Raw genomic sequence first — 11848 nt, 5'->3', positions numbered from 1 at the left:
CTGTCACCCCCAGCCCCCAGCTGTTACAGTTTAGGCTGCGTGGGGAGCGGGAATGCCAGCAATCCGGCATCCAGAAGGGGATCCAGGCCCCGCTCAATATTGAAAGAAGAAGGGCTTTGAAAGGCGTACGCTCATTTTCCCGTTTCGTCCTTTGCCAAGAAAACCGGGGGGATGGAGGAAGGGGCGAACGGCTCGGGGAGGGGGGGGAGCAGTGGAAAAAATGTCTTGGCTGGGCCCTCTGTGCCTTTTATCTCGTGGGCAGCCTGCCGAGACGGGGTCTTCCCCCCGCTGAGCCCGCTGGCAGATCAAACAGGAGCAGAGAAGAGTTATAGCCCCCCTGCAGCCCCCTCCCCGCCCGGAGGCGAGAAAAGGAGAGGAAGAAAGAGTGAGCGGCCCCGCGATGCCCGCCATCCTGCCCCAGCCTGGGGGGCACCCGCTCAGCCCCAGGCACCCCCAGAGACCCAGGGATGGCCAGAGGGGTGGTCCGTGCCCCCATGGAGGGGGCAGCGCTGTGGCATGACCTGCAGCAAAGGGGAAGGTCAGCGGTGGCCCCCCGAGCATCGCCCCCGTCCCGCCGTGCCTGCTCCCCCGTCGTGCCAGACCCTTCAGAGCCGGCGTTGAGCAAACAGCCTAATTAAATGCCTTTATTCCAAGGACTCCCTCTGTGTGTTTGTGTACTTGTGGATTAGCAGTTAATACAGTAAGAGGCTTTATTGCAGCTAAATTGATTTCTTCTTTTTTCTTTCCCCTTCCTTCCTTCCCCTGTGTTTTCCTCTCCCCGCTCACCAGCCCGTCCTCCCACGGGGACCCATCGCCTGCACCCCCCATCAGGGCAGAAAAAGTTGTGATGGGGAGCAATCACAGCAAACCCTGGGGCAGGGAGAGCTGTGGGACTGATGCTGAGGGCTGATTTGAGGCTGATGAATGCCGTCTCTGCCAGGCTGAGACCCAAGCATTGCTCCAGGCTTCCCAGGATGGGCACAAAATGGTACTGCTCCTGCTTTCCTTCTCTCTTCTCTTCTCTTCTCTTCTCTTCTCTTCTCTTCTCTTCTCTTCTCTTCTCTTCTCTTCTCTTCTCTTCTCTTCTCTTCTCTTCTCTTCTCTTCTCTTCTCTTCTCTTCTCTTCTCTTCTCTTCTCTTCTCTTCTCTTCTCTTCTCTTCTCTTCTCTTCTCTTCTCTTCTCTTCTCTTCTCTTCTCTTCTCTTCTCCTCACTTCTCTTCTCCTCACTTCTCTCTTTCTCTTCCTTCCTTCTTTTCTTCCTTCCTTCCTCACCTCCATCCCTCCATCCCTCTCCCCTCTTTCCTTCCCAGCTTTTTCCCTCTCCTTCCCCAGGCAGTGAGAGCCGAGGCCATAATTAAACTTGGCTGGGAGGCACATGAAGCAAAAGGCTGTTAAAAAAAAGAGAAGAAATGAGGGTACCTGTGGGATTACACGAGCCAGAAAAATGCAAAGCCGGCTTCCAGCCGCCCGTAAAATAGATGCCGTCTCCTTTCCCATTGGCAGGGTTTGGCTGCGCACAAAAAGGCTGGGAAGAGGATTTTATGGGAGTTATTTATAGCCTGGACGAGCAGCGGTGTGTCCATCCTGGATTTCTGCCTCTCGCTGTGTGCATTGCCACACGGGGCTTGGGACAGCCCCGGGGACAAGCGAGGGGCTGGCCACCAAGCCAGGGCCACTTGTGGGACAGCCCTCGTCCCCTTCCCCAGCACTGCAGGGCCTTCGCTCCTGGCCCTCCTCTTCCTCTCTCACCAGGTCTCACGGATGTCCCCGTGGAAGTCTCCATGCACACCAGGGGCCAGCAAAGAGCTTCCTCTGCACCAACAAAATAAGTTTAAAAGCGTCACCAAACTCTGAGTCAGGCTCCACAGTTGGCACTTCGAGGAGCACGTTCATTAACTAAAGGGTGGGGGGGAGGAAAGGGAGAGAGGAGGGAAAAAAAAAAAAAAGATTACCTTGCTGAATTAATCAGGCTTCACTGTAATGTTCAGCCTCGGATTTTATTTCCTGTAATAAGCCCATTAATACGGGTGTCTATAGCGGGGGGCTTTTAGCAGCAGGCACCATTAGTGTAACGAGGAAGGGCTAATAGAGTTTTATTGGAATTTTTACTCCGACATCACAGCCTTTTAAAACAGCTGTCTCAATAGGCATTATTATTCTGATTAACATTTAGACAGCACAAATCATAGCGATGCCCTTGGTGTCCCACAGGTTTTATCACAATCACGGCGAGGCCCCGATGCGCCTGCTCGTCCCTGCCGGGGGGGACAGGGGACGGGTTACGGGCTGGGGGTCACCTCTTTCCTCCTGTGCCAATATTTCGGGAACTTCTAAGGGTCTGGGATGAAGCAGGGTCCTGCTGTTACCGAAATGCTACGGGAGCAGCCGGAATCGGGCACTTGCTTTTTCAGCATCCCTGATCCCCGGGGGGATTTGCAGATGGGGTGTAAAGGGTCACAAAGCAAGCAGGGGGGGGATTTATGAGGGTGCCATCCCTGAGGGCTCCTGCCCATCCTCATCCTTGGGCACAGAGGAAATTTGGGGTGATCCACTGCTTACTGACCGTGCGGATGCTGCAGTGTGGTGCTGTTTGATCACCTGCATGTCTCAGGTGATGACAAACCAGATCCCACAGGGCTGGGCTGCTGGAGCACACACGGAGCCTGGACACCTGGCTGCGGTCCCACGGTCCCCAAGTCTCTGGAAATCCCTTATGGGGAGGTCTCAGGGACCAGCAGCCCAGGAATAGACACCAGCTGGCGGAGACACGGGCAAGTCACCTCCGAAATTGCTCCAAAATGGTCTCAGCCCCTTGGCAAACCCCTGCCAAGGCAGCTGCCGAGCCTGGGGGTGATGCTCCATGCTGCCCAGCACAAGCTGGGTGCTGTACCAACAGCTGAAACAGAGTTGTTTTTCTTTTTCTTTTTCTTTTTTTTTTTTTTGCTTTTTTGCTTTTCATTCCCCTGGCATCCCAGGTCTCTCCCTAGCACAGAGCCGCCTGCTGCAGGGCAGGAGGATGTTTAGCATCTGCTTAAATCTTTTTAAATTGTTTTCCATGTTAAGCACCTGATGGTGCCTTTCAGATAGGAACACGGGGATTTGGGCTGCTCCCTTCCCCCCGGAGAAACAGGGCCTTCCTCCCTCCCTTCCTCCTCCTCTTCCTTCCTCTCCCCCTCCCCTCCTTCCTCCCCCAACCCCTGTCTCCATCAATCCAATCACAGGCAACAGGAGGCAAGGAGAAACTCGACAATAAGGGCAAAAACAACACTAAAACCGGAATGAAATGACTGCCATAAAGCCGGTACCAGGAGGGACAGTAAAAGTGCACTTGGCAGGAGCCAGCAGGCCTGCACTAATACATTTTTTTTCTCTGATTAAAACGCTCCGGTCACAGATTAACTTCCCTTATTTATTGTCTCACCTGTGCCATGAGGAGATGGGGGGGGCAGCAGGATTTGGGGCTCGGGAGGTGGCACCAAAGGGATGAGCTGAGCCCTGGGGACACGGGGCTGTGGGATTTGGAGGGAGGTGGTGATGCTGGGGGTCTCCCCCGTCCCCAAGTCCCTACGAGCAGTCCCCACAGCCCCCAGGGGCAGCCAGCCACCCCTCAGCCCCGCACCCAGTTTCATCTCTTCCCCATAAATCACTTCTTTGCCTTTCTGATTACAACCAGACTGCAACTACCGAAACATAAAAAGGCTCCGGGGCTTTATAGTGCGGCAGCGATGGTTCCTACAAATTGCAGGGCATTTGCATCCCCGGCTGCACCAGCACCCCGCCTCCCTACACCGCAAGAAAGGCTCCGTCTCTCCCTGCCAGGCTTCTCCACCCCCTCACACAACCTAAAAATACCGGGGTATTTGTACCAGGAGCATCCATGGGTACAAATACCCCGGGATATTTGCACCAGGAGCATCCCTGCTTAGAGCTGACTTCCCCACTGATTTTTTCACATTTTGGGGGCGAAAAAAGATTGAAACTAAACCAAGGGAAGCCCGTGCAGCGTCTCAGTGCTGTTCCAGCAGCCACTACCTGCGAGCAGGGCTGTGCTCCTCAGCACGCCCCGGCTCCCATCCTAAATCACAACACAACAAACAGGCTGTTCATTAGGTGCTGTTTAATTAAGCAATACGGATCCTGCCTTGATATTTACAATCCCACTCGCTCTGATTTATTGGAGAAAGCGTCTCGCTTTTAAAGACGGCGACTGTAAAGTTTAATACCGCTTGACTTACTGCGAGTTTCATTTACGGCCCCGGGCTGACGCGCGGCGGCCCGGGCTGGGAGCCGGTGGGCTATTAAATCAGAGCTAACTGCGTGTGCAGGGGGATGACGAGCTTCGTTACAACCAGTTCAGCGGCTAATTACCCCAATCTGGATCGCCACACTTAAACTGATTCGTCGCCGCTTTGCCAGGGAAGAGCCGGGAAGGGGCGAGGTGGCTGCGGATGCACTTGTTGTGAGGAGGAGGAGGAGAGGGGATGAAGGCGGTGGTGGGGTTACCCCAATCGCCTCCTCCCAAAAACCTTGGGGACCCGAGGGTCAGTGTGGGGGATGTGTCATGGGATGGGGACAGCATCAGCACAGACAGGGCCGTGTCCCTTCCCACCAGCCGCTGCCTTGGAGGAAGCAAATCCATCCTGAGGAGGAGAACATCTCCCTGCTCACGGAAGATTTCTGGCCCCCACGGGACCACTCTCAGCCTTCACAACAATACGGGCCTCGTTAGGGAGTTATGAGAATGGCTCTTTGGTGATGATTTAAAAAAAAAAAACGTGTGAGGATGCGATGGCAGGTGGTGCTCGGCCCCATGCCATGGGGCAAACCCCAAAACCAGTCATGGGGCATCACAGGACCTGCTCCTGCACAGCCCCGGGGGCTTGCTTAGGGCAAGGGGCTGCAGGGGGGGAGCAAAGAGCGTGGAGCTGCCTGAAGCATCCCCCAACCCACCCCAGGCACCGGGTGCTGCTGCCCCACACCAAGCTGGCCCCCCAGCATCCCTTGTACCCAGGCAGGATGAGGGCTGCAGCCCCAGGTGGTGAGGAAGAGGAGGAAGAGGAGCAGCTCCTGGCCTCGGCAGCTGCAGGGAGGCATCCACGCAGAGAGTTTGCCATCCCTCAGCCCTGCCCTAAGAGGTGGATGCACCCTGGGCAGCACAAAACCTCCTCCTGCTTCCCACTCCTCCCAGCCTGCAGCGCTCAAACAGGCCCAGAGCTCCCCCCAGGGAGGAAGAGGAGGCAATGCAGAGACAGCAACGAGCAGAACAGGGCTGCAGGCACTTCCCCCTGCAGACCCCAGCATTATCCCCAAAACAGCTGGGGTCCCCACCAGAGAGACCCCAAAAGCACCAGCGACACCCCACACAGCGCCAGGAGCCAGCAGGGCACAGGCAGAGGCACTTTGCTCTTTGGATTTATTGCAGATGCTCCGTGGCATCGTTCCCAGTCCCACCAGTGAGACTGGACTGGGAGGAGGGTGTGAGCCCTTCACTTTGGAAGCAGCAGGAGCTGCAGGATTGGGATTTGGGTAGCCAAACAGGCAAAAGCCACCCAGCAGCACCAAAACCCAACGGAACCAGGCTCAGTAGGGAAAACAGAGGGCTCAGAAGTGACACGAGCTCACCGGTCTCAGCTCCCACCACCCCCAGCCGGCCTCAGACCCCGCACCCCTCCCCGTCACGTCGTCTCTGCTTGTAGTGCACCTCGGGGAGGCTCCTCAGGCGCTCTGCAGCCTGCAGGGACCAAACGGGGGGGTTGTGCTCAGCGAGTGCCCGGTCCTGGGGACAGTCCCCATGGCGGGACCCCTCCACCCTCACCTGCTCCGGGGTGAGGTCCCGCTGCGCCTGCGCCAGCATCTCGTAGCCCACCATGAACTTGCGGACGGTGGCGGAGCGGAGCAGCGGGGGGTAGTAGTGGGCATGGAGCTGCCAGTGCCCGCAGTCCTCCTGCAGGTGGGGGCCCGTGGGGGCTCCTGACGAGAAAAGGGGGTCAGCTGTGGTGCCAGGGGATGGGGGCGCAGGGGGATGAAGCCCCCCAGGGGGTGCAGAGGGATGGGGACGCTTACCGTGCCAGCCCATGGAGTAGGGGAAGGAGACTTGGAAGAGGTTGTCGTACTTGATGAGCAGCCTCTGCATGATGGAGGCCAGGCCTGGGCGGGGGGGTGGGCAGGGTGTCACACCCCCAGCTGGCCAGGACAACCCCCCCCAGGCTGGGGGGACACCGGTGACAAGCAGGAGGGATGCACCAGCCACATCCCTGCTCCCCATCCATGCAGACAGCACCCCGAGAGCATGGAGCGCCGCGCCCCTCGTCACCCCAAAAAGGAGCACAGGCCCCCTGCCAGCACCCATGGGCCTTCCTCCCCAAAACCACCGAGCCCAGGAGACGTGGGGCAGGACATCAGGGCCACTCACTGTCCCTCTCGCTGTCACACAGGTCCTGCAGGCGGAGGACGTGCCGGCGGGGCAGCAGCAGGGTCTGGAAGGGCCAGGTGGCCCAGTAGGGCACCACCACCAGCCAGTCCTTGTTCTCCACCACCAGCCGCTCCTGCGGGACACGGAGCTCCAGGGAGCCACCCGGGGACGGGGACATCCCACAGCAGGGGACAACGGGACGAGAGCCACCTCCTCACCTTGCGGCGAGCCTCCTGCTCGGCGTACTCCAGCAGCATGGGCACGCCGTGCCGGTCCCGGTACTGCCGCTGTGTCTGCTCCTCCAGGCGCGCCTCGTTGGGGAGGAAGCTGCTGGCCCACACCTGGCAGGGACATGGGGGATGCTGCGTCACCTGTCCCCAACGAGCCTGCTCCATCACCCCACCCGCAGACCCCAAAATATCCCCCCGGGGAACTCTGGGCTCACGCCTCCCCCCAGAGAAAAACCCAAACCCCGCTCATCCGCAGGTCCGTGCTGCCACCAGGTGGGCAGTGCGACGAGTGGCAGCAAGGGACGGTCCCCAAAGCAGAGGGGACAGGACGGGCACCGGCTGGGGGGCACCCCACTGCAGGGAGGATTCGCGGTCGCAAATCCCAGGGGTTTGGTGCCGTAGGGTGAACGCCGTGGGGGCAGCCTCACCTGGCAGTGTGGGTGCGGGTTGGAGCAGCCCATCATCTCCCCCTTGTTCTCGAAGATCTGCAGGAGGAGGAGAGCAGGGGACAGATGCCAGCACCCGTGTCCCCGCTGCCAGCCACCTCGGTGTCCCCAGCACACCAGGATGAGCGTGGCAGGGGCATGGAGCCCTCAACCCACATGGACGGACTCGGGGAGGGGTGGCAAAGCAGGAACAAGGGACACACACCCAGCCACGGGGTCCCAACCCTGGGAGCTACCCGGGCACCCACCCATGGGGCAGGGAGAGGGGCACCCCGTCACCCACGGACCTGCACCCAGGGGTAGGAGGCCCCCAGCTCGGCCGCCAGCTCTGCCCAGGCGTCGATCACGGCGCGGATCTCCGCCAGCGACATGAGGGGCAGCGTCAGGTCGGACCAGGGATGGAAGCACATCACCTTGCTGCGGAAAGGGACGTATGTGGGGCGCCCTGGGGACCCCCAGGGACCCCCGTGGCCCTGCTGGGGAAGCACAGCACCCCAAAAACCCGAGAAGATGTGTGCAGGAAAGCAAAAAGGGAGCGGGCTCCATCCTGCTCGTCCCAGGGATGTCACAGCCGTGTCCCCCCCCACCCCGAGTACTCACCACACACCCCGGGCGGCTGCTGCTTGAAACAGGGGGTGGTCGCTGTCACCTGGGGGGGACAGAGAGCTGGGAGGGCCCATCCCCTAAGGACCAGGGGGTCCCCAACACCCCGCTGTCCCCCCAGGACTTACCGGGTGAGGGGGAATCAGGCTGCAGCGCAGGGAAGTCATTGGGGAAGACGAAAGTGCCCTCGTAGTGGGGGTTCACCTGCAGGAGGGGGAAGAAATTAGGGTCACGGGGGGGGGGGGGACACAAGGCAGAGGACAGGGTGCGGGTGTCGGGGTGCCCGGCAGTACCTCGCCGTTGGCCCGGGTGGCCCCGGGGCAGAGGGGGTTGGCGGGGTCCCATCGGGGCACGTCCTCGGTGGGGGGCTGCTCCAGCTGCCCCCGCCAGGGCCGCCTGACGCGGTGTGCGGACACCAGCACCCACTCGTCCCGCAGCGGGTTGTGGCGGCAGTGCTGGTGCTCTGCGGGGTGAGCGGGGGGCCGTGGGGTCACCCACGGTGACAGGGACACGAGTGGGGTGCGGGGGATGCACTTTGGGGTGTGCAGGATCACAAGCGGGGTGTAGGGGGGCATAAAGGGGGGATGCGAGGGGGCACGAGAGGGGTGCGGGGGGCACACGTGGGGATGCAGGGGAGCACGAGTGGGGCGCGGAGGGGCATGCACGGGGGGCAGGAGTGGGGCACACAGGGACACGAGTGGGACACGGGGGTGGAGGGGACACGCGTGGGGGTGGAGGGGACACGCGTGGGGCGCAGAAGGGCACAAGTGGGCGACGGGGGGGACAGACGATTAGGGAGCGGGGGGACACGAGCAGGGTGCGGGGGTCCACGCGTGGAGCTCGCACGCCCCCTCCTTTCCCCCCGCCGTACCGCTGGCACTGAACCCCCGTCCCCCTCCGGCTTCCTCCATGCCTCCACCACCCCGGAAGCCTCCGTGGGCCCTTCCCCAGCCCTTCCTTCCCTTCCCTTCCCTTCCCCGTCCCCTCCCCGGTCCCTCCCCTCCGCGCCGGCGCAGGCGGGCGGGGGGCGGCGGAGCCTCGACGGGGCGGTCCCGGGGCGGAGCGGGGCCGCAGCCATGGGGGTGTCGGGGTCGTGGGCTCTGCGGGTCGGGCTGGCTTTGGGGGCTTTGGCCTTGCTGCTGCAGGGTCTGCGGGGCTGGCTGGCCTGCAAGAGGTACGAGTTCCAGCCCGGCGAGATCGCCCAGCTCGCCCGGCACCACGCGGGTAGGTTTGGGGGGGGCGGCAGGGGCTGGGTCCGTCGGGGATGGGGAGGGGGTGGTGGTGGTGGTATCGGTGGGGCAGGGTCGCTGGGGTCCCGCTGGCTGCCCTGTAGGTGGTGTGAGGATGGGTGCTGTGCCAAACAGCAGGGATGGGGGAGGGCTGGCACAGGGAGACCCCCCCCCCTGCCCCCGAGGGATGCGCTGGGATCCCACGGCTGGCTATGGGGTCGTAAGGGATTAGATGGGATCTAACCCATCTAATGTGCTGCCGCAGGGCTGGACCATGAGCTGGCGTTCTCCAAGATCATCGTGGAGCTGCGGAAGAAGCACCCGGGCCACATCCTGCCCGACGAGGACCTGCAGTGGGTGTTCGTGAACGCGGGCGGCTGGATGGGCTCCATGTGCCTGCTGCACGCCTCCCTCACCGAGTACGTGCTGCTCTTTGGGACGGCCGTTGACACCGGGGGACACTCGGGTAGGTGGGGAAAGAAGGGTTTCTCCGAGGTCTGTGAGCCCTGCTCCTGCTGGCACCATCCTTCCCCCGGGGCTGGCATCCCTCCCGTCCTCATCAGGGATGCTCAGAGCCGGTGCTGTGCCCTCCGCAGGTCGGTACTGGGCGGATATCTCCGACACCGTCATCTCGGGCACCTTCCGGCAGTGGAAGGAGGGGACCACCAGGAGTGAGATCTACTATCCCGGTAAGCACACGGAGGGGGCTGTCACGGAGCTGCCTCCGTCCAGCTGGCACAGCCAGGAGCTCGGGGTGAGGCACCCCAGCTCCCCAACACCTTCCTGGGTGCCAGTAGCCCTGGTGCAAAAGAATGGGGAGGGGCAGGGGTGTGTGGAGCAGGGCCTGGCCCCACACAGCTCCTCGTAGACGTGGGACGGCCGCCGGGAGCAATGCCACCCTCCTGTGTGTTTTGGCAGGGGACACCATCGTGCACCAGGCGGGAGAGGCCACGTCGGTGCAGTGGAGCGCGGGCACCTGGATGGTGGAGTACGGCCGGGGCTTCATCCCCTCCACGCTTGCCTTCGCCCTGGCTGACACCCTCTTCAGCACTCAGGACTTCCTCACCCTCTTCTACACCCTGCGCGTCTACGCCAAGGGCCTGCTCCTGGAAGCCAGCGCCTTCATCAGCACCTTGGGGTGCTGAGCCCGGCCGGCTGGGCTTCCCCGCCAGCCTTCCTCCCCCCTGCTCCTCCTCCTCCTCCTCCTTCTTCCTCCTCTCCAGGCCGCAGGTCCCAAAACCTGGGGATGAGGATGCTGGTGCAAGCCGGGCTGCCCTGTGCCCCTCGGGGCAGGGTGCACGGGGAAAGCCGGCCCCAAACAGCCTCGGCAGAGGTCGGACGGGAGGTTGCTGGTGTCCTGGCTGGGCTGGCGAGCTGCCGTGGCTGCAGTCAGCACAGAGCACGGCGTCCAGCTGGCAGCTCCTGCCCTGGCTCTCATCCCCATGGACATGGGTTGGCAGCACGCAGTGTCCCCATGGCACCAGGGGGCTCTGCGCCGGGACCCCCAGGCAGCCAGGGGATACCCGGCCTCTGCGCTGGAGGTCTGTCCTGGGCTGGCCCCTAGCCCCAGTGTGTCGTCTTCCCCGGGGATATGGGGGCTGGAGGAGGGTCCCTTTCCCACCCACCCCCCGCTGTCCTCCCAGGGGGGACAGCCACCGTCTGTCGCCTTAACCGAGCGTGGCCTCCAGGCTGTGCACGTACCTAGTGTCTGCGGGTGCCCGAACCCCCAAATCAGCTCAGGATGGGACTTTGCCCCTCAAAATGCTTCCCCTGCCCGAGGCCCATCGGGTTCCCTGGCCGAGCTGGGGTACGGACCCTGCTCGCAGCCCCGTGCCTGACGCCGGACCCGCGCGGGCTCGCTGCTCGGTGGAGGGCTTTCACCTCCGTGCTGTTGCCAAAATTACGTGCGTGTGTGCGTGTGTGAGTGTGTCCTGGCCACCGGGCCTGTAGCATGTTCCTCCTCCCACTCCCCATAGTGCCCTCGTCCTGCCGACCAGCAGCCCCACACGCGGGCTACGTCTTAATTTGCTACCCGAAAAAAGATGTCAGTAATAAACGTCTTCATCCCACCTGCCCGGGAAGTCTCTGGAGCATGCCATGGGGTATGGGGCAGGGTCTGGATGCCTCTAGGGACAGCTGGGTGTCCCCAGAGGGGCACAGCGGGACAGGGGTGAGTGTGTGGGGAGCAGGATAACGTGCATGGGTGTGAGACGGGCACAGCAGGTACTCGGTGGGTGCACAGGTGTGCGTGGGTTGGGCGTGCACAGGTGTGGGTGTACAGACAGGTAAATGTTTGCAGGGGGGTATGGCCAGGATGTGTGTGCACACACTGGGATATATGGAGAGCAATTGTGCACCAATCCATACGGTGAGAACAAGCGTGTGCACACACCTTGGGCACGTTTGCACAAATCTGTGCGTGTGCACATAGGAGAGCGCTGTGCGTGCCTCTGTAGGGTGCACGCATGCACAGCCCAAGAGCATAGGTGTGTGTCTGTGTGTGCACAGGGGTGTGTTGAGGTGTGTGTGCGTGCACAGGGGTGTGTTTGTGTGCGTGCCAGGGTTCCTGCGGGCCTGTCGGGGAGCATGAGTGATCCTGCGCCGGCCCGCGCGGGAAGGCGCTAACTCAGCAGCTCGTATCAATACCGCTCCACTTACAGCGAAGGCCGCGTAATGAAAATCCGATGGGCACGCTGGTGGGAGTAAATAAGTATGCCATTAAAATGAGAAAATCAAAGCTCTGGACAGGTCTTTTCTCTTGCCCATTGATTTCTTTTATTACGGAAATATTGCTGCTAAATAACATTAGTGTGAACAATCTCAGCAGTGTTTTCCGTAGCGCCCGTGTCAATAACTCCATCGTGGGCGGGGGTTCCCTCCTCAGCTCGGGGGGTCTGGGGCTGCTCTGGGGGTGCCCTCGTCCCCCC

The 11848-nt window shown here is 61.6% G+C and overlaps 2 protein-coding genes across 4 annotated transcripts; one reads left to right on the top strand and one right to left on the bottom strand.

The window, feature by feature from the left end:
- Positions 1–696: 696 nt before the first annotated feature.
- On the bottom strand, positions 697–8634 carry GALT (galactose-1-phosphate uridylyltransferase). Of its 3 annotated transcripts, XM_084505074.1 has the most exons (11): positions 8564–8634; positions 7986–8155; positions 7821–7896; positions 7690–7738; positions 7377–7506; positions 7072–7128; positions 6632–6754; positions 6414–6546; positions 6065–6148; positions 5817–5971; positions 697–1897 (listed from the first exon to the last, which is right to left on the bottom strand). In XM_084505074.1, the coding sequence occupies exons 1-11, from the start codon at positions 8601–8603 to the stop codon at positions 1757–1759; spliced, it is 1158 nt and encodes a 385-aa protein (XP_084361200.1). In that variant the 5' UTR covers positions 8604–8634; the 3' UTR covers positions 697–1756. The 3 variants fall into 3 exon arrangements, with proteins under 3 accessions (XP_084361200.1, XP_084361198.1, XP_084361199.1); XM_084505072.1 differs by lacking the exon at positions 8564–8634 and having other exon boundaries at positions 7986–8545; XM_084505073.1 differs by lacking the exons at positions 697–1897; positions 8564–8634 and adding an exon at positions 4102–5732 and having other exon boundaries at positions 7986–8537.
- Positions 8635–8743: 109 nt separating this feature from the next.
- Positions 8744–10990, top strand: SIGMAR1 (sigma non-opioid intracellular receptor 1). The gene is made up of 4 exons (XM_084505075.1): positions 8744–8916; positions 9187–9387; positions 9518–9610; positions 9840–10990. Exons 1-4 carry the CDS (start codon positions 8769–8771, stop codon positions 10064–10066), a joined length of 669 nt encoding a protein of 222 aa, XP_084361201.1. The 5' UTR covers positions 8744–8768; the 3' UTR covers positions 10067–10990.
- Positions 10991–11848: the final 858 nt, after the last annotated feature.

This window comes from Aythya ferina (assembly GCF_964211825.1).
Source record: "Aythya ferina genome assembly, chromosome: Z".
NCBI lineage: Eukaryota > Metazoa > Chordata > Aves > Anseriformes > Anatidae > Aythya > Aythya ferina.
This window is presented reverse-complemented; position numbering and strand designations above follow the sequence as displayed.

Bases quoted from the DNA above. Each gene is read 5' to 3' on its own strand.
- GALT (XM_084505072.1), bottom strand. From the start codon at position 8,267: ATGCCCCCCTACACCCCGCTTGTGATCCTGCACACCCCAAAGTGCATC. The intron at 7,739-7,820 runs GTAAGTCCTGGG...TGTCCCCCCCAG, and splicing joins GCCTGATTCCCCCTCACCCG to GTGACAGCGACCACCCCCTG. The intron at 6,755-7,071 runs GTGAGGCTGCCC...TGTCCCTGCCAG, and splicing joins ACCCGCACCCACACTGCCAG to GTGTGGGCCAGCAGCTTCCT.
- SIGMAR1 (XM_084505075.1), top strand. From the start codon at position 8,769: ATGGGGGTGTCGGGGTCGTGGGCTCTGCGGGTCGGGCTGGCTTTGGGG. The intron at 8,917-9,186 runs GTAGGTTTGGGG...GTGCTGCCGCAG, and splicing joins GCTCGCCCGGCACCACGCGG to GGCTGGACCATGAGCTGGCG. The intron at 9,388-9,517 runs GTAGGTGGGGAA...TGCCCTCCGCAG, and splicing joins TGACACCGGGGGACACTCGG to GTCGGTACTGGGCGGATATC.